Source organism: Trichechus manatus, unplaced genomic scaffold (genome assembly GCF_000243295.1).
Source record: "Trichechus manatus latirostris isolate Lorelei unplaced genomic scaffold, TriManLat1.0 scaffold00025, whole genome shotgun sequence".
Classification (NCBI taxonomy): domain Eukaryota; kingdom Metazoa; phylum Chordata; class Mammalia; order Sirenia; family Trichechidae; genus Trichechus; species Trichechus manatus.
This window is the reverse complement of record NW_004443961.1, coordinates 16,731,995-16,759,293: the sequence shown is the minus strand read 5'-3', so window position 1 is coordinate 16,759,293 and position 27,299 is coordinate 16,731,995. Positions and strand designations below refer to the sequence as shown.

Genomic DNA, 27,299 nt, shown 5'->3' with positions numbered 1-27,299 from the left:
TCTCATCTCCCGTTCTTGGGACTTGAGCTGTCAGCTTATCTGCCAAACCTGGGATTGGTCGATCTGCACAGCCTATGAGCGGGAGCCCTGCTCTCCGACCTGCCGATCTTGGGCTTGCCAGCTTCTGCAGCTGTGTGACTTGGGAGAGCCTCTACCCTGATCCACGGACTTGGGATGTTCTAGCCTCTACAATCATGTGAGCTGTTTCCTTGATATAATCTCTCTCTCTCTATATATATATATTTATACACTTTCCTGGTTTTGCTTCTCTAGAGAACCCAGCCTAAGACACCTAGCAAATAGAAAAAATAAACACTTAAAAATCAAATACATGTTTGTATACTTAAAAATTAAAAGCTAAGCCAACAGACTTTTTTTTTAAACCGTATGTTTGATGAAAACTTTCATGTCACAGGCAAGAAAATAACTCATTTGTATTCTATTATGTCATAGTAAATCTCTCATGCAAATGTTGTGCTAATACCAAAGGCAGTTATGTGCACAGAAATGTAGGAATTTAAAATAGAAACTCTTCTGTCTGCTCATCTCATTAACCCTTCTGAATTTGACATCTAGGCCAGTTAAAGGGCTCTCTCAAAATGTTTTCTGTTACTCATCTCTTCCGTGGGTTTTACAGTTATATGAGGGAACTCAGAAAGGCTTTCCTATTGTGGCTATGAATTTCTTTATAATAATCATCACATTTGGACACTTTAAATCCAAGAATCATTTGTGCTACTGGTCAGACTCTTGCATAATTATCGAGGATTAATTAGTATAAACCACCACTCATTTGTCAGTTTGTCATAATGTGGTGGCTTGTGTGTTGCTGTGATGCCAGAAGCTATGTCACCTGTGTTTCAAATATCAGTAGGGTCACCCATGGTGGACAGGTTTCAGTAGAGCTTCCAGACTAAGACAGACTAGGAAGAAAGGCCTGGTTATCTACTTCTGAAAATTAGCCAGTGAAAACCTATGGATCACAACAGAACCCTGTCTGACTGGCTTGCTTTGGACAGGTCATCAGGAGGGATCAGTCACTGCAGGATATCATGCACGGTAGCATCTTCAATCTCTGTGTATGTCCCTCTGCTTGTTATCACATCACTTTCTGTCTGACTCCTCCTGTATCCCTCTTATATGAACCATTCTGATTACATAGGGCCTATCCTGATAATTCAGTGTCATCTCCCCATCCCAATATCTTTGACTTAATCACACTTGCAAAGTCCCTTTTGCCATATAAGGTAACATATTCACAGGTTCCAGGGATCAGGGCATGGACATCTTGGTGGGGGATGGGTCATCATTCAACCTACCACACGTTCTTTTTTGTTCCGTCCTTGTGCTTATCAGTGTAATACAGTGTAGTCTCATTTTTATCTTTGTAATGCAGTTCTGCTGTGGTAAGATATTCCAGTTTAAATTTTGTAATTTTTCCTGTTACTTTCCTGTGAGTTGGGAATATTACGATGACTTTTAGTCGGGTAGTGTTGACATATACGGTATTCTTCTAGCACAGGTGGAGTGTCATTGCAGCATAAACACAATGCTTTGCCAACTAATTCAGTAACCAAATAATCCACACTGCCCTAGCCTTAAAAGTGTGACATTTGACAACTCTTTTCCTCTTTTCTTGTTTTGATGTGATAGGTATGCATTGTTTCTTTTTTTTTAAACTGTAGTACAGAAATATTTGTGGCACTCAAAATGCTGTTAGCTTATAACTTTGCCTGCGTAATTTGCAGTGTGCCAAGCAGTACAGCAAAGCAATGAGAGCACCACATACGGTCTCTGTTGCAATGACTCAAGTCAGCCACTGTAGCATGAACCATGAACAATATGTATATGAATGGGCATGGCCGCGTTCCAATAAAATTTTGTTTATGGACATTGAGATTTGATTTTCACATGTTACAAGATATTATTCTTCTTTTGAATGTTTTCAACCATTTAATAATGTAAAAACCATTCTTAGCTGTGGGCCATACACAAACAGGTGTCTATGAGTCAGAATCAAATTGACAGCAATGGGTTTGTTTTTTGTTTTTTTTTTTTTTTTTGGTTTGTCTTAATCTCATGGACTTACATTCTAAGGGTGGGAGGAAGAGGAGACAATAAACAAGTAAATAAGTGAACAGAAAAATAAACTAGATAGTTTTGTTTTATAAAGGAAATAAAATAGTAAGATGGTGAGGGAAATGTGTCTCTTAGGGAATGTGTAAACTGAACCTGAATGATGAGAAATAGCCAGCCGCGAGAAAAGTTGAGTGCAGAGTATTCTAGAAAGAGAATTCTAGAAAGGGCAAAGGCTAGAGGCAGAAATAAGCTTGGTGAATTGGAGGGACCAAAAAAAGGCAGATGTGGCAGGAACATAATGAAGAGGTGGGGAGTATGAAATTCAATGGACCATTATGTTCAAGAATCTAAATAAGTATTACATTATAGGCAGTCCCTGGATTATGAAGGAGTTCCCATTCCTAAATCTGTCTTTAAGTTGAATTTGTACATAAGTCAGAACAGTTAGGTATGGTTCGTGTCTAACATCAGTTAGTCAAATGTCTTAGTATATAGCATAAAAAACATTAAAGAAATACTTCCAGATACGCTATAACATCTTTAACATGCAGTAATAATAATAATGTTTTGATGTGCATCACAAAGTAATGCTTGTTTTTTATTATGAACCATTGTATGTGCGTCGAATTTTTAATATAATAGGCTTTACAGAGGTTGGTTCATAACTACGGGTTGTATGTAAGTTGAACATTCGTAACCCGGGGACTGCCTGTACTAATAAAATTTAACTTTAATTCGTTGATCACAGTAGTTCTTTTAGTTCTAACTTAATTTTATACATGGGTTTGTGGCCCCTTGCTAATTTATATGACCACACAAAGTACTGAGAATTAAAAAAAGAGAGAAAATGTTTTTATTTTTGCCAAATAGTTGTAGGAAAATACAGCATCTATATAATCCACTGTATCATTGAGAACAGATACAACTGGACCACACAATTTGTTTTATTAAACGCTCATCCTTAAGTTGCGATGCTTCATTTTATGTTTGCTTCCGTACAAATGTGTTGCTTGTAGGATCATTTAAGGCAAATTATAGCAGTTTTATGTAAAAAGTTTAGTTTCTTTGTAAAACTTAAAACATTTAAATCCTCAGTTGACACTTTTTCACTTTTTAGACTCAGACCAATTTGTGTGTGCTAAGCTTATTCTAGCTTCTTCTAACGCACTGGAAGGAAAATCATTTTTAAGTTTGCATTGATTTGTGGCAATATTTGTATTCAACAATCAAATGCTACACTATTTCCTTTTAAATGGCCCTGCACTTAATTAGTTTCACTTGTTCAGCAATTAATTAGTTTCAGAGTCTTCTTCTTTTGGTATTGAACCTGACTATTGATAGTTGGAGCAGGTACCCTATTGGGATTACAATGCATGTTTTTCCAATCACACGACATAAAAGTTTTCACATTTGAAAAAAGCTCTTCATTGTAATATCATCTAATATCTTTCATAATTGTGAAATACTCTTCAATTAGTTTCCTTTTTCCACTTATTTTCTCCAGTACTGCTTCTAGTAAATATGAGGCAAAAGGAAGCTGTAAGAAAAACACAGAAAAAAAAATTATCAAAGCTATATTTTCAGTTCAAAAGCGTATCTAAATATCATTAAACCGTTAGAACTCAGCTATCTGCAACTTTGTACCCATAATGGTACCCTACTGGATCTCTTTTCAACTGATTTTCCTGGTTAGTGTGGGTAATTTTGTCCTTTATAATAAGAGTGATAAGAGAGCAGAAGTCCAATGAAAAAAGATAAACGCCTTATAGAACAATTCATGGTTTACTGACCATGTTAATGATGTAATCTGCAATACAAGCAGCTAAGCCATTTATCTTCAGTCAGCTGATCAATAGCAGGTTACAGTCATCTCTAGGGCACACAGGCCCACTGAAGAAGTACTATATGTTCATCACTCATAAAAGAATGAGAACTATCAATACACTTGTCTGTGTTAGAGCTGAATATCTCCAGAGTTGTACTGTAAAATTTCAGAGGGAAAAAATGGCAAAAGTATACCCATTGATTAAGTTGTTATAGAAAGGTTTGTTTGGCATATCAAAGTGTAATACACATATTGCAAACTGCTGAGTTTATGAAATGTAGAGTACATTTTTAAATTTCACAATTTCTATAACTTTTCTGGTAAAGTTTTATTATTCCTTCTGCTTCACTGGGTTGCCTGTAGAACTCCCACTCAGCAAAGAGAGTTAGGAGCCGTAGGGAGAAGACAATCTGAAGTCTTCCCCTAATCACCTCTTGTACCACCTCACCTTCCTTCTAACCTATGTCCTGGCTATCTAGTATCACATAAGAGGTTTATCATAATTAAAAACTAAGTCATTTCTTGGACTTGTCCTCTTGATTAATGAGGAAAAAGTGACTCTTGTTGCCCTGAATCTATTAATGAGAACACTTGTCACACCCTAGTCCCCTTTGCCATCAGACCCTTCTTTGTGTGAGGATGACCACTGATGGCATCATTGGTCAGCACCTGACCAAAAACAGCCCACGCCCTAGGTATGAGTTGGCCTAAGGCAAAGGACTATGCTGACTGTAATTACTTAAACCTATCAGAATGGTTCTTTCCTTAATTGGACTGAGGAAAAGAGAAAAGACTGGCCAAGTGGCAGTGAAAGGACAGGGCAAAGAGGCAGAGAAAAACAGACCATGTAGTCCATGAAAAAGAAATAGAGACCTGATCAAATAAGTTTGGGAGAAAAACAAAACAAACTTAAACAAAGTTCCTTTATTTTAGGACCTCCTAGAGACTTTAAGATGCTAACAGGAACTGTGTCCAAGAGGACAATGTAATATCCCATGTTTCTAAATTCATTTGTCCATCCTTTTCGCATGGTCTATCTGTCATGTGGAACTAGTGGTCCGTGGAACATGCTTGGGGGAATATGCTGGTATATCATTTCCTATATAATAAATATCACCATGCCACAATGTACTGATGGTAATCATCTTATCTGCAAATCTCATTTTCAAGTTAAAATCTGAACCTACTCTTACTATCTTGTGATCTATGCAATTTTTCCTTTCCTTTCCTTTTAGAAAATCTGTATGAAAGAACCTCTCTTCCAGGAAGCCTCCAAAGTGGAACCAAGAGGTCAATTTACTAACTTATTGCCCACATCCCCCTTTATTCTCTTCCTCTGGCTCCCAATAAAACAAAATGGCCCAAAGGTAAACACAACTGCCAGTCCTATTTTATTGGATTTGTAAGCTTATTTTAAGCTTTGTATAGAGGCAAACACATTGTTTTTCTTAAGTGACCTTCAGTCAGTTCTGACTCATAGTGACCCCTATGTACAACAGAATAAAATACAGCCTGGTCCTGTGCTATCCTCATAACCATTGCTATGCTTGAGCCCATTGTTGCAGCCACTGTATCAATGCATCTCATTGAGGAACCTCCTCTCTTTCGCTGACCCTCTATTTTAACCAAGCACGACGTCCTTCTCTTAGGGAATGGTCCCTCCTGATAACATGTCCAAAGTATGTGAGACCAAGTCTTGCCATCCTTGCTTCTTAGGAGCATTCTGGCTGTGCTTCTTCCAAGATAGATTTGTTCATTCTTCTGAGAGTCCCTGGTATATTCAGTATTCTTTGCCAACACCATAATTCAAATGCATCAGTTCTTCAGTCTTCTTTATTCATTGTCCAGCTTTCACTTACATATGAAGTGATTGAAAATACCATGGCTTGGATCAGGCACACTTTAGTCCTTAACTGACATGTTTGCTTTTGAATGCTTTAAAGAGGTCTTTAGATTTGCCCAATGCAATTTGTCATTTGATTTCTTGACTGCTGCTTCCATGGCTGTTGATTGTGGAACTAAGTAAAATGAAATCCTTGACAACTTCAATATTTTCTCAGTTTATCATGATGTTGCTAGTTGGCTCAGTTGTGAGGATTTTTGTTTTCTTTGTTGAAGGCTGTAGTCTTTGATCTTCATCAGCAAGTGCCTAAAGTCCTCTTCTCTTTCAGCAAGCAAGGTTGTGTCATCTACCTATCTCAGGTTGTTAATGAGTCTTCCTCCAATCCTGATGCCACATTCTTCTTCACATACTCCAGATTCCTGGATTATTTGCTCAGCACACAGACTGAATAAGTATGGTAGAAGGATACAACTCTGATGCATACTCTTCCTGATTTTAAACCATGTAGTATCCCCTTGTTCTGTTCAAATGACTGCCTCTTGGTTTATGTACAGGTTCCTCATGAGCACAATTAAGTATTCTGGAATTCCCATTCTTTGTAATGTTATCCATAATTTGTTTTGATCCACAGAGTCGAATGCCTTTGCATAGTCAATAAAACATGTGTGAACATCTTTCTGCTATTCTCTGCTTTCAGCCAGGATCCATCTGACATCCTCGTTCCATGTCCTCTTCGGAATCCAGTTTGAATTTCTGGCAGAATGATCTTCAGCAAAATTTTACTTGAATGTGATATTAATGATATTGTTTGATGCCTTCCATATTCTTTTGGATCACCTTTCTTTGGAATGGGCACAACTAACGATCACTTCCAATTGGTTGGCCAGGCAGCTGTCTTACAAATTTCTTGGCATAGACAAGTTAGCACTTCCAGTGCTGCATCTGTTTGTTGAAACATCTCAATTGGTATTCCGTCAATTCCAGGAGCCTTGTTTTTCGCCAATGCCTTCAGTGCAGCTTGGACTTCTTCTTTCAATACCACCAGTTCTTGATCATATGCAACCTCCTGAAATGGTTGAATGTTGACCAATTCTTTTTGGTACAATGACTCTGAATATTCCTTCCCTCTTCTTTTGATGTTTCCTGTGACATTCAATATTTTGCCCACAGAATCCTTAAATACTGCAATTCGAAGCTTGAATTTTTTCTTTCAGCTTGAGAAATGCTGAGGTTATTTTTCTCTTTGGGTTTTCTAACTCTAGATCTTTGCACATCTCATTATAATACTTTACTATGTCTTCTCGAGCCACCCTTTGAAAACTTCTGTTCAGCTCTTTTACTTCACCATTCCTTCCATTTGCTTTAGCTACTCTACATTAAAGAGCAAGTTTCAGAGTCTCTTCTGACATCAATCTGGGTCTTATCTTTCTCTCTTGTCTTTTTAACGAACTTTTGCTTTCTTCATGTATGATGTCCCTGAGTCATCCCACAACATGTCTGGTCGTCTTTGGCCATTAATGTTCAGTGTGTCAAATGTATTCTTGAGATGGTGTCTTATAGTCATATAGAGCTGCCATAATAGAAATACCACAAGTGGATGGCTTTAACGAAGAGAAATTTATTCTCTCACAGTATAGTAGGCTACAAGTCCAAATTCAGGGCGTCAGTTCCAGGGGAACACATTCTCTCTCCGTCGGCTCTGGAGGAAGGTCCTTGTCATCAATCTTCCCTTGGTCTAGGAGCTTCTCCCCACAGGAATCTCAGGTCCCAAAGGACACACTCTGCTCCCAGCACTGCTTTCTTCGTGGTACGAAGTCCCCCTCTCTGCTCACTTCACTTTCCTTTGATCTCTTGTAAGATAAAAAGAGGTGCCAACCACACCTCAGGGAAACTCCCTTTACATTGGATCAGGGATGTGACCTGAGCAAGGGTGTGACATCCCACCCTAATGCTCTTCAACATAATCCAATCTTGCTCATTAACCACAGGCAGAGATTAGGATTTACAACATATAGGAAAATTGTATCAATCACAAAACAGAGGACAACCACACAATACTGGGAATACTGGCCTATCCAAGTTGACACACATGTTTGGGGGACACAATTCAATCCATGACAGATGGTCTCTAAATTCAGGTGGGATGTTTTGGCTCTAGTAGACTTATTTTCATTTTTGTCAGCTTCAACTTGAATATACATATGAGCAATTGATGGTCTGTTCCACAGTATGCCCCTGGCTGCCTTCTGACTGATGATGTTGAGCTTCTCCATCATCTCTTTCCACAGATGTAGTCGATTTGATTCCTGTGTATTTGCAAGGTCCACGTGTGTAGCCACTTTTTATGTTGTTGAAAAAAGGTATCTGCAATGAATAAGTTGTTGGTCTTGCAAAATTCTATCATGCAATCTCTGGTGTCATTTCTATCATGAAGGCCATATTTTCCAACTACTTATCCTTCTTTGTTTACAACTTTCGCACTCCAGTCACCAGTAATTATCAATGCATCCTGATTGCATGTTTGATTAATTTCAGAATGAAGAAGAAGATGGTGAAAATCTTCAATTTCTTCATCTTCGGCATTAGTGGTTGGTGTGTAAATCTGAATAATAGTTGTATTAACTGGTCTTCCTTGTAGGTGTATGGATATTATTCTATCACTGATAGCTTGTACTTTAGGATAGATCTTGAAATGTTCTTTTTGATGATGAATGCAACGTCATTCTTCTTCAATTCTCAGCGTAGTAGACCATATGACAGTTCTATTCAAAATGGCCAATACTAGTCAATTTCAGCTCACTAATGCCTAGGATACTGATCTTTATGTGTTCCATTTCATTTTTGATGACTTCCAATTTTCCTAGATTCATACTTCGTACATTCCATATTTCAATTATTAATGGATGTTTGCAGCTCCTTCTTCTCATTTTGAGTCATGCCACCTCAGCAAATGAAGGTCCTGGAAGCTTTACTCTATCCATGTCATTAAGATCGACTCTACTTTGAGGAGGCATATCTTCCCCAGTCATATTTTGAGTGTCTTCCAACCTGAGGAGCTCATCTTCCGGCACTATGTCAGACAACGTTCTGCTGCTATTCATAAGGTTTTCACTGGCTGGTTTTTTCAGAAGTAGACCACCATGTCCTTCTTCCTAGTCTGTCTTAGTCTGGAAGCTCCACTGAAACCTGTCCCATCATGGGTGACCTTGATGGTATTTGAAATACTGGTGGCATTGCTTCCAGCATCACAGCAACACACAAATTACTATAGTATGACAAACTGACAGACGATTGGTAGACAGTATGGATTTTTAAAAAGCAATCATTTCATCAAGATGCACCACATGTGTCCATCTATTTATCCCTGCAGGCTCTTCTATTTTGTACATAAATAGTCCAGGAAAATAATATTCTCTCTCCTTATATAATTTTAGACCAGAATTCACATATCTTACAAGTTAGTTTGAAATTTCTTTAATTCAGTTTTTTTATTTTCCTTTTTTATAAACTACATTTTTTTCCCCAAACCCAGTGCTCACTCTACTTGCTGTTTATGACTTGTAGTTTACTGGCAACTGTAAATCCAGCTTTCAAAGGAGTCTTCCAAAAACTATTTTTTAATATATAAGGATCAATTATAATTAATGTAATTTAATAATAGAAAATTGGTATAATCTTATAACAAAATAGTTAATAACTGAAATGAATTTACAGGAAGACTAAGGAAAAGTCTGAATTAACAAAACCTTTACTGAAATACTCTTATTTTATGTTATTGTATTTCTTTGAAAGCAATAACTGTTAACCAAAAGATTTTAAGTAGACATCCCTCCTATTTTGGAACTAGTTCCTGCTTTATGGAGTAAACTCAATACATATGCAAGTAATGAATGCACTAACAGCCTTCATTTTAAAAATGGCCTCCCTTATCAAGTTCATTATTTAGTAAACCCTTTTCATAGACTGTACAAATAAAAATGTGTGTATAGTCTAGGCTGAATTAACAAAAAACACTTTTTTGAAAATGGTTGATGTCTTAGTTATCTAGTGCTGCTATAACAGAAATACCTCAAGTTGGTGGCTTTAACAAACAGAAATGTATTTTCTCACAGTTTAGGAGGCTAGAAGTCTGAATTCAGGGTCTAGGGAAAGGCTTTCTCTCTCTGTCAGCTCTGGAGGAAGGTCCTTGTCTCTTCGAGCTTCTGCTCCTGGGTGATCTTCATGGGCTTGGCATCTCTCTTTCCCCATTTCGGCTTCTCTTGCTTGCTTGTTTAATCTCTTTTATATCTCTAAAGAAATTGACTCAAGATACACCCTAATCCTGCTTATTTAACATAATAAACATAACCTAATCCTCACTGACATAACCTAATCCTGCCTCATTAACATAACAAACACATCCCATTCACAAATGGGATTATAACCATAGGCAGAGGTTAGGATTTATAACACATATTTTTGGCGGACACAATTCAATCCATAACAGTTAAGAATGAGATTTTCAAGTTGACTATTTTGGTTAATTAAGAGTTATCACTAATATCACATACAGATTTCCATTAATTCTTAAGTCTCATAAATCGTAGTTAACTTGAAGGCTAGATGGAACATAATTTAATCTTTGGTGATTCAAAGACACTCTTCAAAATCTTACAGCACCACATGAACACCAACTCACAGCATATAGCTGTAGATTGGGTGGAGCTAGTACTTAAAATACGACACACATTTAAAAATTCATATGATCTGGTTATTTGCCATATTTTTAGCCATAAAATATTTTTAAAACATTAAGAAGACCAGAAGACCTGAATTTCTGCCACTTTGGAGTCTAGATTAAGTACAAGTTTACTTCATACTGGCAGTTTGGAGTCAATTAAATTCTCTCTATGTGCATTATGGAGTCCCTGGGTGGTGTAAATGGTTCACATGCTTGGCTGCTAACAAAGGCTGGCAGTTCGAGTCTACCAAAAGGCACCTTGAAAGAAAGTCTTGGCGATCTGCTTGTGGAAAATCAGCCAATGAAAACCCTGTGGAGCACAGTTCTACTCTGGCACACATGGGGTCGCCACGAGTTGGAATCGACTCAATGGTGACTGGTTTATATACATCCCGGAGGAGCTAGCCTTGAATCCTTCTCCAGAAGGTCCTCAGATATAGAAAGCACAACTGTCCTTTTTCTGGAGTTGGAATGAATAACTACTCTGGGAGTGGGAACCCCCCTAGGCAATAGCAAAGATCCTTTCTTACTGACCCCATCACGTACATCTGAAAAAACAAACTCAACAGTTTTGCTGCCTTGGGTTTTAACTCAGAAGGTGTGTGCCAGGGACTACAAAGTCAGGAGAGCCTGAAGATTTCTGTTCCATAAAGAGGAGAAACGATACTCCTGATTATATCAGTCTGAACACAAGTTTGAACTCTTCCACATAAGGAGAAAAATGGACAGGTGAAGATTTGATATCAAGTGAGTTTTCTTGGTATGAAAATTTAGCTGGGACATCTGAACAACAAGGAGTTTTGTGTGATCTATACTGAAGTCTTAAAGCAGATCTTCCTAGTCATTCTAGCTGTCCCTGTTGTAAAAGGTGATTTCCACTACTGGAGGAATTTCCCTGATTTCACATACGTAAACACCTGCAGGTGTTTGCCTTTAGGAACTGGCATGCCACTGTCACAATCTCAAATTTATCATTCACACTTAAAAATGCTGGCTCCATGTATAAAGGTAAGATATGAATGATGGTTGCAGATGTTTGGGAGCTAGCTGGGAAAAATAACAAAGTCTAACACCCATGACTGCAAAACATATAGATAACTTACATCAGCACTAACTGGAATGTGTTCTTAATATTATAAAATTGAAAAGTTTTGTGCTGGTAGGAAAAAACAAATAAAGGTAACTTTTAAAATTCACATGGATAAAGGATAAAATTAACAGTTTAGACATTTCCATCCTTCTTTTTGGTTTGAAGACAATTACCAAAAGGATATTCCTTTCAAATAAAAGTTTATCTAGCTTGAATCATATTTAAAGTGAAGATATTAAATCTTAAGTATTATATCTGCTCCTAAAAAGGATCTGACTCAGTAAGGCTTTAAGACTTTTGTAAAAAGCCAATGTAGTTTGATTATTATAAATTTAAAGGTGTGAATTTTGGTATAAATATACACACATATGCATACACAGATGCATACATACATCTATGCACACACACATATTTAGGTGAATAGGATCCATTCTATTATAACTAAAACACTGAACTTGTTAAAATAACCTAGAATGCTATCAGAGGAAATAGTCAATTTATTAATAATTTCAATTTAGTACTGAATTTTGAGCAGTTATATTTTAATATCCTAAATGTGTATTTTTGTTTATACTTCTGGTACCTATTCTAATCTATACATCTCTTGGGATTCTGAAAAGTAACACACAGAAAAAGCTATGTCTGCTGCTCTCAAACTCTGGTAAAGGCAGATGTTTTTCCCTTCATTTTGTACCCTATTCTAGAAGTTATAAGGGAATTGAGGAAAAAAAAGTTGAAAGAATGTAAGTTATTCATTATTTGCCTCAAGGAGTGTCCCTATAACATTTAGAGCACATGGATTATCTATCCTATTTATAAAGACCTCCTGGTGGAGCAACCCTTGATAAGACACTTCAGTACTTACTAAAATTAACTGCCAGCAAGTTCTTTATGGCTGTGGTTAGTGATACAAGATACAAGAGAAATTGCTCTAACATTTAAATGAGTGTAGACTTTCCTCTGAACCCAACAGAGGCTCCATGCCTGTGCTTGGGCTTCTCGCCTGCTTCTTGATCGGCTCTCCAATTTCCTGCCTTGACAACTTGTCTAGATGGGGCCAACCCTTTGTCACTGGATCCCCAGCAGCTGGCAGTGGTCTTCCCCTGCCTCATTTCCCACACCCTGTCAAGCCACTATTACCTGAGTACCAGTGTTCTCATAGATCAGATACTACTGCTGTGGCCTCACCTTAAAGATGATGCCTTAGACAATGATACCAGTCCAGAAAGGAGCCAATTTCTCCAAATCCTCTTGGGCATCAGTTTGGACTCCTGTTACCTTTCTTGGACATTAATCTCTCAACGAGGCCTGATACATTCCTACCTTTGTCTTCTCCCACCCTACAAATCCTTTTTGAGTTCCTAGTAGAGGGTCAGCGAGGAAGAGAAAGACCTTCAACAAGATGGACTGACACAGTGGCTGCGACAATGGGCTCAAGCATAACGACAATTGTGAGGACGGTGCAGGACCAGGCAGTGTTTCGCTCTGTTGTACGTAGGGTCGCTGTGACTCAGAACTGACTTGACAGCACCTAACAACAACAACAAGCATTCTTCTCGGCAAAGCTAGCACATATTATGACAAATAATACATCTTTATACTGGTATTCAGTCTATCCTAATGTGATTGACATTCTTGTCAAAATGCCAGGATGTGTAGGTATATATATATTAAGGGGTTAGGTCTGTTCCCCAGACCTAAGTCATGTTCCTTCATGACTAAGTGTGATATACACAACATAGAGAACTCTTCAAGCTGGAGTCTCTTCTCGTGTGTGCATTAAAAAAATTATTCAGGGGCTCAGAGAGACTTGGAATAAATACCAATATGGATCACATGAATATGAGTTCTGAATTCAGAAAAATAAATAGTTCAACTGATATAAGCTATTTAGCAGGTAGAACTATAATGGTAAAGGAAGGAAAAATAAAGCTATTTGGAAAGATTCAAAAAAGAGTTTGAATTAGTCAGTGTTTTGTTTATCACTATGTCACTAAAGTGTTGATTTAAATATAATTTACCCCAGAATCTGGGTGAATGTAGATAATGGCTTATACATGCTCATTGAAAACATTATATTAATTCATTTATGAAACAAATATTTATTACATGCCTGTTATGTGCCAGGCAGTGAGTGGGCTAGGCAACTTCTGAGGTGGTTAGCACCAAGTCTTGCAAAAATATATGCTTTTAAAAGAAATTAGCCAAAATGAATACATCCAGGAAATCTCCAGAATACTAAGTCTGAATTATTTTCCATACTTTTTTTTTTTTTTGGTCTCAACTGTTATTATCCTTTTTAAGGGCAAGAACACTGTCACAGGTGACAAAGCATTTTTACATGCATCATTTTATTTATCATTCCAAATCCTATTTTATAGTCGAAGATAACAAAGAGACTTGAGTGACCTGCTTAAGCTAACAGCTTCACATGCAAGTGTGAGACAGGGCACACACCTAGGTTTTTTGATTATAAGCCATTGCAAGTGTACTGTGGGGAGAGAGTTCTGGTTAACATAAGGAAGAACTGAGGAAGAGTCTCAGCCATGCAAAGCTGCAAATGGATGGCTTCAGCAGTTACTGAATTCCCCATAATTCCATGAAGCAGATTTCATGCTCTAGAAGTGGCTAACTTTGATATTTTACAATGCAAAGACTGTAAATACTGTGCTTTGATTCTAGTGCTTCATAGTGCTTCCTTTCATATAGCTTATTCTGTTGTCTGCAGGCCAGGGCAAAATCCAGATGAATAATGTTCTTGCTTCTATTCTTGAATATTGTAAAAAAAAGAAGAAAAAAAAAGAACGAACAACATAGGCTAGGCTTCAAGGTAGAAGAATTGGAATAAATTCATTCTGTATTGGTCCTCTGGGCAATCCATAATTTTAGGGCACAATTAACTGACTTTTTGCTTTCCCTTAGCATATTATCGAAGATAAGGATTACTGAGTTGTGCCCTCAAGGAATGTATTCTATCCAGAAGGCAGAATTTGGCTATACTAATTAAGAGCCTCCCAATGTTTTTGAAATAAGGAAATAAAACTCACCTTCTGTGAATCAAACCGATTAAATCATAATGGAAAGAAATATTACCTGTGGTGCTCATATATACCCATACCTATTGCCATCGAGTCAAATTCTGACTCATAGAGACCCTATAGGACAGAGTAGAACTGCCCCATGGGACTTCCAAGGCTGTAATCTTTACGGAAGCAGACTGCCACATCTTTCTCCCACAGAGCGGCTGATGGGTTCGAACCACTGATCTTTTGGTTAGCAGCTGTGTGCTTTAACCCTGTGCCACCAGGGCTCATATACTGTCTATATATCCTACTTTAGACTGTAAGCTCTTTGAGGATCTGAACTGTCCTATTTGTCTCCCATGTTGACTAACACTCATGCATAATAGGTACTCAATAAAAGTGTTGAATTGAATAGCATTACTAATTTCAACTAAAGAAATTCCAGGTAGAAATCTTTTATTTCATATCTGGTTGAGACTTAATTTTAGAATACTAGCTGTAAGCTTCTTTGTTTTATTATAGCACAAAGATAGATAAAAGAAAAATACAAAAATGACTGAGAAGAAAAGAGGATAGAGCCACAAGAAGGAACTGATAATATAGGTTTAATTAAAATTATTTTATTTAAAGGGCAGAGTCCTGGTGGTGCAGTGGTTAAGCACTGGGCTGCTAACCAAAAGGTCAGTGGTTCGAACCTACCAGTCGCTCTGTGGAGAAAGATGTGACAGTCTGCTTCTGTAAAGACTTCAGCCTTGAAAACCTATGGGGTATTTCTACTCTGTCCTATAGGGTCACTATGAGACAGAATTGACTCAACTCGATGGCAATGGGTTTTTTGGTTTTATAGTAAATAAATCTGTTGTCCCATTTACCCTATAGTTCCTAACCTTGCAACTATTCTGACTTTGGAATCGTCATCTGCAGTTTTTGTTTGATCTGTTTTGCTTTTTCTTCTTTCCTTCTGTTCTCCTAGTGGATGAGTCTAAATTTTTGTTTGTGTTTGTTTACCAAGGAATTTAGTGTTTGTGGTAAAGGATTTCTCTAGGGTTTTGGGGACTCCTACTATTTTCTGTAGGAGTCCCTGGGTGGCACAAGTGGTTAAGTGCTTGACTATTGGCTGAAAGGTTGGGGGTTTGAACCCATCCAGAGGCACCCTGGAAAACAGGCGATTTGCTTCCGAACTGTCACAGCCTTGAAAATCCTGTGGAGCAGTTCTACTCTGCCCACATGGGGTCGCCATGAGTCATAACTGACGTGACGGCAACGAACAACAACGGTTCTCTGAGCTTTAACCACATGGTCCTTCTCTGGTGCCTTGTGTCTGGTGTCATTCAAGTAGGCTTGAAATTGTTAAATTTAAAAAATCCTAGCAAGGCTCTGAATGGAGAATTTTTTAACTCTGGCTACTTCAGCTAGGATGTGATGAATAAGCCTGTGGATGACTGAGTGTGTGGGTTTATGAGTGTGATACTCAATGTGTGAGTATGCATTGCATGAGTGTGTGTGTACTGTGTATGTGCACTATTGTTAAGTGCAACACAGGAAGCAACCACAGAGTAAATTTGTAAGGAGACACTTTCATTTAACCTTCAGACTGGAAGTTACTCTATTTACAAAGGCCAGAGAGACTTATAAAACCCTCCCACTGCCATCCTGCAAGACATTCTATAGAAGGTAAGCATATTTTGCAGAGAGGACACTAGGGAAAGTGAAATATTTTAAATTCCACCATTTGCAAGATGTGAAGCAACTAATAGACACAGGAATGTTTAAAGAAATATCACTGATTAAAGTCTGTATTTTAAATTCTGAACAGCTGAAGGCAGAGAGAGAATTTTTGATATGGTCTTAGTACAAGAAAATGACCTAGACAAAGTGGACTAACATGGGCTGAATGACACCCATAAAAGGAGTAGCAAATAACAAAGAATAAGGCAATGACGAAAAAATATCAAAACATTTTTTAGCCACTCCTGGCTAAGGGTTTTTATATAAACCCTAGTGAAGAAGTATGCTGTGGTTATAATTGTATATTATTTGTTTTATACGTATATAAAAAACCCGTTGCCATAGAGTTGATTCTGACTCACAGCGACCCTATAGGATGGAGTAGAACTGCCGCATACAGTTTCCAAGGAACAGCTGGTGGATTCGAACTGTCGACCTTTTGGTTAGCAGTCAAGCTCTTACCCATTATGCCACCAGGGCTCCTTATATATGTATACATATTAATATATATGCACACATATATTTATACACACATCTATGTATGTGTATAAATACATGTATGTATATATGTATATATGCATATATGTATATATATATTTAAATACCTATAATTCTGTTCAAGTTGACTGTTCAATGAATTTCATAGTTTATATATTTTAACTATTTCTTTATTGTCCCCTACCCCTAGAATTATAAACTCCCATGAAGGTAGTGGATTTTTCTCTCTTTAGTTCACTGCTGTATTCCCCAAATCTGAAACAGTATCTGATATGTAGTAGGCACTCAATACATGTTTTTTGAGTGAATTCCATAGCATGAGTTCAATTTTATTTCAACTAATTCTTTCCACTGCTTATATAAAGTCCCAAGTACAAAGGACTGTTTCAGGTATTACTAAGGCTTGATAATACAACTTGATGACTTTTATTATAATCATAATTTTTAAGATCAGAATGGGAAGACCAAATTAAACAGTGTCCCCTACAGAGAAGTGTGTAAAAAAAACTGACTCCTTCCTATTTGGATATGTTAGCAGGTCAGATCAATTAGAATATAAAAGAGGAACATATCCTTATGTGCCAACTGAAAGGAAACATAAGTATGAAATACAATACTTTATTTCACTTTCTCATGGTTGTGGACAGTGGACAGAAATTCAAATTCAAATGCTTTTAACGGTAATGGTAGGGAATACAGCATATGAAATATAAGAACTTTATTAAGTTTACTTTGAAATGCATTTTTTTTCTTTTTTCAACATGCCCCGTATTAAGGAATTCAATTTTAAAACTGAGATATAATTCATATACCATAAAATTCACATTTTAAAGTGTGCAATTCTGTGGTTTTTAGTATATTCACACAGTTGTGCAACACTCACCACTGTACAACTCCAGAGCATTTTCATCACCCCCAAAAGAAATCCTGTACTCACTAGCAGTCACCCACTATCTGTACCTCCCCCCAACTCCACCAGCCCCTGGTAACCATTCATCTGCTTCTGTCTCTATGGATTGGATTTGCCTATTCCGGACATTTCACATGTGAATGGATTCAGACTATATGTGGTCTTTTGTGGCTGGCTTCTTTCACTCAGCACAATATTTTCAGGTTCATCCATGTTGTAGCACATATCAGTACTTCCTTCCTTTTTATGGCTAAATAATATTCCACTGTAGGCACATAAATATTTTGTTTATGTATTCATCAGCTGATGGACATTTAGATTGTTTCCACTTTTGAGCTATGATGAATAATGCTGCTATGAACATTCATTTATTTTTGCATGTACGTATATTTTGATTTCTCTTTGGTATATACCGAAAGGTGGAATTGTGGTGCCATGTGGTGCAGTGGTTAAGTGCTATGTCTGCTAACCAAAAGGTGGGCAGTTTAAATCCACCAGCTGCTCCTTGGAAACCCTATGGGGCAGTTCTACTCTGTCCTATAGGGTCGCTATGGGTTGGAATCGCAATGGGTTTGGTTTTTTTTTTAGTTACAGTAATCTATGCTTAATTTTTTGAGGAACTTCCATCTGTGTTACACAGTGGTTGCACCATTTTACAATCCCACCAGCAATGTATGAGGTTTCTGACTTCTCCATATCCTCGTCAACACTTGCTATTGTCTGTCTTTTTGATTACAGCCATCCTGGTAGGTGTGAAGTCATATTTCATTGTGGTTTTGAATTGCATTTCCCTAATGGATAATGATGTTGATTTTCTTTTCTTGTGCTTATTAGATATTTTTATATCTTTTTGGATGAATGTCTATTCCTTTGCCCATTTTTAATTGAGTTTTTGTCTTTCTATTGTTGAACTGGAAGAGTTTGAAATGTATTTTAAATGGTTAAATTGCACTGAGAATAGACAGACATAAGGCTGGGCTGAATTAATGAAATAAATCTTTGAATATTGTTAATGAAATATACCTACTAAACTTTCTGTGGCTTCAATTACTATTTAACATATCCTCCCTACTAACGCTGCTCTACCCTAAAACTCTTAAAGATATCATCATCTTTCTCATCATATAGGGTATGAAACTTGCCCATCTTTGGTTTCTGCTTTCGAACCAGCTTCATCTAATCTCATTACTGTTACGGATTCAATCACTATCATGTGGATCACATCGATTTGCTTCTTTCTCTATTCCTATGGCCAGGGTACATCTAGGCTCTCAGTGCCCTTCACCTAGACTGCGTTTTTGCTCCCAGTCTCCTCTCCCACCAGTCCATCCTTATATGCTGACCTCAGAGTATCTTTCTAAAGCACAACTCTGATCACATCCCTTTCCTGCTCAAAAACTTCTTCAGTTTTCTTATCTCTCTTTTTTTCTCATGCTCCCTAAACTACAGAAAAACTAATTTAGGTGGTTTCTCATATCCTACTAGAATCAATAATTTGCTTGTTTGTATCTCCCATAAATTATAAGTTTTTAAATAGTTATTAATGTGAAAAGAGGAATTAATACAAGTGAAAATGTTCAAAGAAATTAAAAGGCAGCTATGATGTAGAAAAATGAAAGTAGACTCAGAAAGATTTTTTATCACTGTGGTTCTTATTAACAGAAATCTTTGGGGACAAACATTAGGTGCAGATAAATATCAAACATATAAAATTACCAATTGCATCTGGAGTACATGAAACCACATATATTTGCATTCTGTATTAAAAGCATATAAAGTAAAAATTAAGACCTGTTAGTTCTCATGCTCTTCTGACTAACGGCAGCAGCAGGTATTATATTATTGTGTAGTTCCACACTGCCACATGGCAGAACAGCTTTTTATATTGTGATAAATACTTTATTGATATAAAATTTCATCAAAGTGAATGCAGAGAAAATTTTCTTTAATAGAAAACAATTGTGGCTCAATCCTTAAACAAAAGACAAAACCACAGAGCAAGGCTCACCTCTATAATCTCACAATTCTATCACATTCAGCACTCAACACTGAGGGTGGACATCAAAGGGGTGAAGTATTCATTTACTTTTATCTTTAAAAAATATTTTAATAAAATCGATATTGAATTAATTAACATGTTCTCTTAGAGAATGAGCTCAATTATTCCACAGTTTGATAATGCAAAGATCATGTAAACTCAGATACAAGGAGCTGTACGCCATAAACTAAACAAAATGTATGAATGAACATTTTTACACTTTTGCCCATATAATTCCTGTGAGCATAACTTAGACTCAAACAAACAAACCAAAACAACAAACAAGCAAAAAACTGGTGGGCAAAGAAAACCTTTTCTGAGATTCAGGACAAATATAATTGCTAGAATTGAAAGAGAAGACAAGTAGGCTGAAAAAAAGAAGATGTTTTCTATTGTATAGATTTTTCTCTTGGGCATAATTATAAAGTGACATTCAAGTGCAACCAATGAAGTCCTGATTTTTTTCTCACAACATTCAAAGACATCAGCAAAACCACCTATGTCAGTAATAAAAAGTCTTTGACTTTTTAAATGTTATCATACTGTCACAGCAGAATAAAATTAGCTTGAAAAATGATCTAAAGGCACATGACACAGCTCATTATGTATAACAGCAATAGCAGCAGTTTGCCGGTGTTCATAAAGACTGTTCCATTAAATTTACCTCCAGTCAATAATTAGGAGTCCACAAATAAACCTGGGCAATTAAATCAATACTGCCAGGCAATTATATTCCAGAGTCCAGGCTCAGTGGCACAAAAAGGCACTACATCAAACTGCAGTATTAAGCGATCTGATGCCATTTTCAACAGGATTTTTTACACGAACTGGAGAGCACACGCATATATCTGTATAGTGTAGAATGGATTATGTACCTCTCCTGTGTTACCAGTATAACAGTTCCAGTGTCAGTGTAGCTTTAGTAAAATTTAATAAAGATTTACACATTAAAAAAAAGCCCTTTGCCATCGAATCGATTCCGACTCATAGCGACCCTACAGGACAGAGTCGAACTGCCCCATAGGGTTTCCAAGGAGCGGCTGGTGGATTTGAACTGCCGGCCTTTTGGTTAGCAGCCCAGCTCTTAACCACTGAGCCACCAGGGCTCTTATCTACGCATATGGACTTATTATTTCTTATGTTCATAACTGAAGATAAAATTACTAATGAAATGAAAATACAAGGTTATATGTACAAGTTGAACAATAAGACATTCCTTAACATTTTTATCATTTTCAAGCTGAACAAAACTCAAAACTTAATCATCTCTGAGCTCCTATGATGTGCCAGGCACTGGCTGGGTGCTGGGCATATACATGATTAAGAAACAGCCTTTCTTCAAAAGTCAGTTGTCACTGCACAAGGCTTCGTTGGGCACTTGCACGTCTGCACTTAGACAACTTTCAGCAAAAAGACTGCCAATCACCGTGTGTTGTTATTGAAGTGATTCTCTGGGAATGTTTCAATGTTTTGAAAATACATAAAACTGACACAAAGAATATGAGTAGCTTATAATAACGACTAGGTTATATGTTACTTATTCTTGGCTTCACAAACGAGCAGAGAAACTTCTCTTGGTTAATATAAACATAAAATAGTTACATGTATATATCAGCTTCTCTTTTAATCTTTACACAGAAACATTTACAATGACTTTCTAAGCACCACAGGCAAATAATATTGTTTTTGTTTCTGCGACAAATATGTTTAGCTTTTATTTATTCCAGATCATTTAAAAAAATTAACAATTAGGATGAGCAAAAAGAATGATAAAGTTTTAGAATATATTACATGCTGTCAGTGATGTCAAAACAAAAGCTGGCTATGACTAGAAAAGCAGGGCTCTCACCTGCCAATAAACTGCCCTTGATCACTTACAAGAGGGGCACATCCCAGCAGACTATATGTGTATTAAAAAAAATACTTGAAAGGGAAGAAAAAGTATCACACAGGTCACAGCAGCAGTCTCAATAGACCCCTCAGGGATTTCAACTCGTCTTGGCCTTGTCATCCTCTATGCAGCTTTCCACTCAGCCCAGAAAATGTCGATAGGAAAATGTTTGAGGGGCCTCTGGTGGAAATTTTTTCATTCTTTCTGCATTGACAGGATGCCAAATCAATATTTACTTCCCACTAACAAGCTGCTCGAGGTCTCAGTAGAAAATATTGTAGAGAATGTGGGAAGACACAGCAATAAACAGCTGTCTGGCTGTGAGGAAAACATGAATTGACTGGAAACAGGTCCATAGTAAAAGGTCACTGAAACTCATGAACTCCTCAGGTGTCCATATCAACTACTAACTTTAAAGACACATAATAAAGAATCTCTTTTCCTAAGAGGTCTGAGAGAATGGATCCTTTTCCGTCTAGCAAGCATAGAGGCTGACTCGATAATTTAATTAATGCATTTGCTAAGACCCATGTTGGCTCCTTCCCAAGGCGTTTGTTTCATTTGTTAAGCCCAAAAGTACAAATAGAGGGTTAACTTTGCTGTCTACCTCTTGGAATACTTCTTTACCTAACAGAAGTAGTGTGTGTTTACAAAAAGTTAGACATACAGTAAAACTGTAAGGCTTGGACTTTTTATCTCAAAGTTTTAATATATGACGTAGAAAAATGAAGTACCTGTCCTTCGAGAAGTTTCTGAATGTACAACAGCCACTCCTTGTCATTTTCAGCATCTATCTTTGCTCTTTCAATTTCCTAAGGGAAAAAAATAAAAACACTGTGTTAACTGTTTTTTTTATAAAATTGACCATACTATTAACCCGTTGCCATCGAGTTGATTCCGATTCATAGCAACCCTATAAGACAGAGTAGAACTGCCTCATGGGGTCTTCTAAGGAGTGGCTGGTGGATTTGAACTGAAAGGTTGGCAGCCGAGTTCTTAACCACTGCACCAAAAGGGCTCCTGACCAAACTATTAGATATTGAGTAAATCTAGACGGATATTGGTAGAACTAGATTCAACAAAGAGCAGCCTGTCCCCTCAAGACATATTTAAATCCAGACTTTTTAATATTTAATTTCTAAATATTTATACACACGTGAAAGATAAAGCTATATTTCTATAATTCACAATGTACTTCAGGAATATTTTATTTCTGCCTTCACAGTGGAGTTAAAAAGGTAGGGACTGAGGTATGGGGGATGAAGGCGATTAAAAGAAAATGAAAAACAGGATGGAGTTCTTTAAAAGAATCATTTCCAAGTGACCCTCGTAAGATAACATAAAGCCTTATACTTGAAAGCTGACTTGTCAACAGATAAGCAGGGGTAATTGTTTCAATTGCAAACAGTGACAGAACGTGGCTTGACTCTGGTGCATCTAAATGCTTAGTTATTTAAAAATATTCAAAGTTTACTGATTGGCTAAGGGACACTCCAACAAGTGCTGTAAGTCACTGAACATTTTTAACTCATCAATTATCAAGGTAAAAATATTTCTGAAATTATAAAGTATTCATATCTGCAGTTGATCATTCACTTAAAGATCATGATTCAATTACAAAAAATATACATATACTTTTCAAAAAGGAAAGGGTTTGGTAAAGCAACATTTGTAGAAAGCTACTGCATGCCAGGCATCACACTAAGCATGTCACATAGGGTATCTCAGCTTCTGAGATGAATTTACTAGTTTGATGTAGTTTAAAGAACGCAAGTCAGGTGGTCTGGACTCTGCTTGGGCAAGTCTCTCAACTCCTTAGACCTCTAAAAGATGTAGGGACCAGTCTAAATGAGCTCTGGTCTACAATTAAACCTAGTAATTATGTCAAGGTGCTCTGAGCCTTCTGAGAGCAGCGTGTTTGCTTGGGCCCTTTTTAAGGTTGTGTGGTATGTATACTGCAGCGACATATACTCTGGCTCCAGGCTGCATCTGTCCAGAGGCAGGGGTGCGTTTCTTCACAAAAATAGCCATTCACTCTTGGGGACTACAAAAAAACCAGTTGCCGTTGAATCTACTCCAAATCATGGCAACCGAATGTGTGTCAGAGTAGAACTGAACTCAATAGGCTTGTCAATGACTGGTTTTTTATAAGTAGATTGTCAGCCCTCTCTGCTGAGAAGCCTCTGGGTGGACTCAAACCTCTAGCCTTTTGGTTAACATATGAGAGCATTAACTGCACCACCCAGGGCCTCCTTGGGACTATAAAGGGAGATCCTTTTCTAACCCATATACACCCATAGGGACTCAACTTTCTAATTTTCCCAATTACAGGGGGTGCTTTTTTCTAATTTGTCAGTCCAGAGAAGACCTTTATTTTTATTTATTTATTTTTTAAATAGTATTTTATTGTGTTTTAGATGAAAGTTTACATAGCAAATTAGGTTCCCCTTTAACAATTTTTATAAATTATTCTGTGCCATTGATTCCATTCTGTTTGTTCTGTTTCAATTGATCTAGCTTCCCTTTCCCTCCTTGCTTTCTCGTCTTTGTTGTTGTTGTTGTTAGGTGCCCTCGAGTTGCTTCTGACTCATAACGACCCCATGTACAACAGAATGAAACACTGCCCAGTCCTGCACCATCCTCACAATCATTGTTACGCTTGAGCCCATTGTTGAAGCTACTGTGTCAATTCATCTCGTTGACTGTCTTCCTCTTTTTCCCTGGCCCTCTACCAAACATCATGTCTTCTCCAGGGATTGGTCCCTCCTGATCACATGTCCAAAGCATGTGAGATGAGCTCTTCCATCCTTGCTTCTAAGGAGCTTTCTGGCTGTACTTCTTCCAAGACAGATTTGTTGGTTCTTCTGGCAGTCCATGGTATATTCAATATTCTTCCTCAACACCATAATTCAAAGGCATCAATTCTACTTCGGTCTTCCTTATTCACTGTCCAGCTTTCACGTGCATATGAGGCGATTGAAAACACCATGGCTTGGGTCAAGCGCACCTTAGTCTTCAAGGTCACTTCTTTGCTTTTTAACTCTTTAAAAGAGTCTTTTGCAGCAGATTGGCCCAATGCAATGCATCATTTGATTTCTTGACTGCTGTTTCCATGGGTGTTGATTGTGGATCCAAGTAAAATGAAATCCTTGCCAACTTCAATGTTTTCTCAGTTTATCATGATGTTGCTTATTGGTCCAGTTTTGAGAATTTTTGTTTTCTTTATGTTGAGGTGTAACCCATAGTGAAGGCTGTGGTCTTTTATCTTCATCAGTAAGTGCTTCAAGTCCTCTTCACTTTCAGCAAGCGTGGTTTTGTCATCTGCATATTGCAGGTTGTTAATGAGTCTTCCTCCAATCCTCATGCCCCGTTCTTCTTCATATAATCCAGTATCTCGGATTGTTTGCTCAGCATACAGAGTGAATAAGTATGGTGAAAGGATACAACCCTGATGCACACCTTTCTTGACTTTAAACCACACAGAATCTGCTTGCTCTGTTCAAATAACTGCCTCTTGGTCTAAGTACAGGTTACTCATGAGCACAATTAAGTGTTCTGGAATTCCCATTCTTCACAATGTTATCCATAATTATGATCCACACAGTCGAATGCCTTTGCATAGTCAATAAAACACAGGTAAACATCTTTCTGGTATTCTCTGCTTTCAGTCATAATCCATCTTACATCAGCAATGATATCCCTTGTTCTACGTCCTCTTTTTTTTTTTTTTTATTTTTTTTATTGTACTTCAGGTGAAGGCTTACAGAACAAATAATTTCTCATGAAACAGAAGTACACATTTTGTTTTATAACATTGGTTAACAACCCCACAACATATCAACCCTCTAACTCCTCAACCTCTTTTTTTTTTTTTTTTGGTGAAAATACACATAGCCAAAGATACACCATTTCAAAAATTTCTACATGCACAGTTCAGTGACATTGACTACGCTTTTCCAATGGTGCTGTTATTCTCACTTAAGATGAAGTCTTACAGAATAAAATAGTTTCTCACTTAACAGTTATTACAAATGTTGCCCTATGACAATGGTTAACAATCTCACAACACATCAACAATATCCTTACTCAACCTTGGGTTCCCTATCACCAGCTTCCTTGTCCCCTTCTGCTTTCTGGCCCTTGTCACTGGACTCCTGTACCTCGTTAGTCTCATTTGGTTTTACGGGGCTGTCCACTCCCAGGCTGAACCGTGAACCTCGGAGGTAACTATGTCCTCTTCCGAATCTGGCTTGACTTTCTGACAGCTCCCAGTCGATGTACTGCTGCAACTGCTTTTGAATGATCTTCAAAAAATTTTACTTGTGTGTGATATTAATGATATTTTTTGATAGTTTCTATATTCTGTTGGATCACTTTTCTTTGTAATGGGTACAAATATGGATCTCTTCCAGTCGGTTGGCTAGGTAACTATCTTCCAAATTTCTTGGCATAGACGAGTGAGCACTTCCAGTGCTGCATCCATTTGCTGAAACATCTCAACTGGTATTCCATCAATTTCTGGAGCCTTGTTTTTCACCAATGCCTTCAGTGCAGTATGGACCTCTTCCATCAGTACCACTGGTTCTTGATCATATATGCTACCTCCTGAAATGGTTGAATGTTGACCAATTATTTTTGGTACAGTAACTCTGTGTATTCTTCCATCTTCTTTTGATGTTTCCTGCATCATTTAATATTTTCCCCATAGAATTCTTCAATATTGTAACTTGAGGCTTGAATTTTTGTTTCAGTTCTTTCAAAAAAAAAATTCTCATCTTTGCTTTGTGGTAACTGTTGACCATCTGGTTTCATATAGTTAACTGTTTAATGGAGCAAATTACTCACGAGTAATATTGTTTATTTTATAAGCCAATCTACTATCTAGCTGAAAGGTGACCTGCAGGAATAGCTTCAATTCCAAATTCATGGGGTATCTTAGGGCAATAGTCTCAGGGGTTCCTCTCGTCTCTATTGGTCCAGTAGGTCTGGGCTTTTTTAGGAATTTGTGTTTTCTACATTTTTCTTGCATTCCATCTGGGACGTTCTATTGTGAGAGGACATCTTTTTAGAAACTGCACAAAGGCAGTGGCCCTGCGTTGTTTGGAATATGTTTGTGTGTGTAAGTATTTGCACATGCACACAAACACACAAGGGTTCTGGCTAAATCTACTTGTTTTAAAAGGGTGACCCGGGTGACAGAAATGGTTAAGCGCTTGACTATTAGCTGAAAGGCTGGCAGTCCGAGCCCATCCAGAGTGCCTCAGAAGACAGGCCTGGCTATCTGCTTCTGAAAGGTCATAGCCTTGAAAACTATGGAACAATTCTACTCCACACACATGGGGAATCAACTCGAGGGTAACTAACAACAACACTTGTTTAAAAACTCGGGCAACAGGGGAGGCTTCCAATCTTAATTTTTTGTTAGGTTTCTTATTACAAATTAACAAATTTTAATTGTCTGTAATCTACAGCGAACACCTTTTCCAGAGGTACTATTATCTCCTGTGTGTCATATATTTGACATAATTTTATACATTTATTATGATTTATTATAATTATATAATTTAATATGTATATTTGATGTCATATGTTTAATACTCTTGTACTTCAAAATCCAGAATTTGCTAAAGAGTCACAGACATTGTGGCACTGGT

General features: G+C 37.4%; 1 protein-coding gene across 1 annotated transcript in view; it reads right to left on the bottom strand.

Annotated features, from left to right (window-relative positions):
* Positions 1–3,103: 3,103 nt before the first annotated feature.
* The window catches only part of LOC111820057 (centlein-like), a 43,326-nt gene continuing 19,130 nt past the window's right edge, over positions 3,104–27,299 (bottom strand). The window contains exons 4-5 of the mRNA XM_023728566.1: positions 22,380–22,457; positions 3,104–3,616 (exon numbers count right to left, since the gene is read on the bottom strand). Coding sequence (XP_023584334.1) covers positions 3,515–3,616; positions 22,380–22,457 — 180 coding nt within the window. The 3' untranslated portion in view covers positions 3,104–3,514. The remainder of the gene's footprint in view (positions 3,617–22,379; positions 22,458–27,299) is intronic.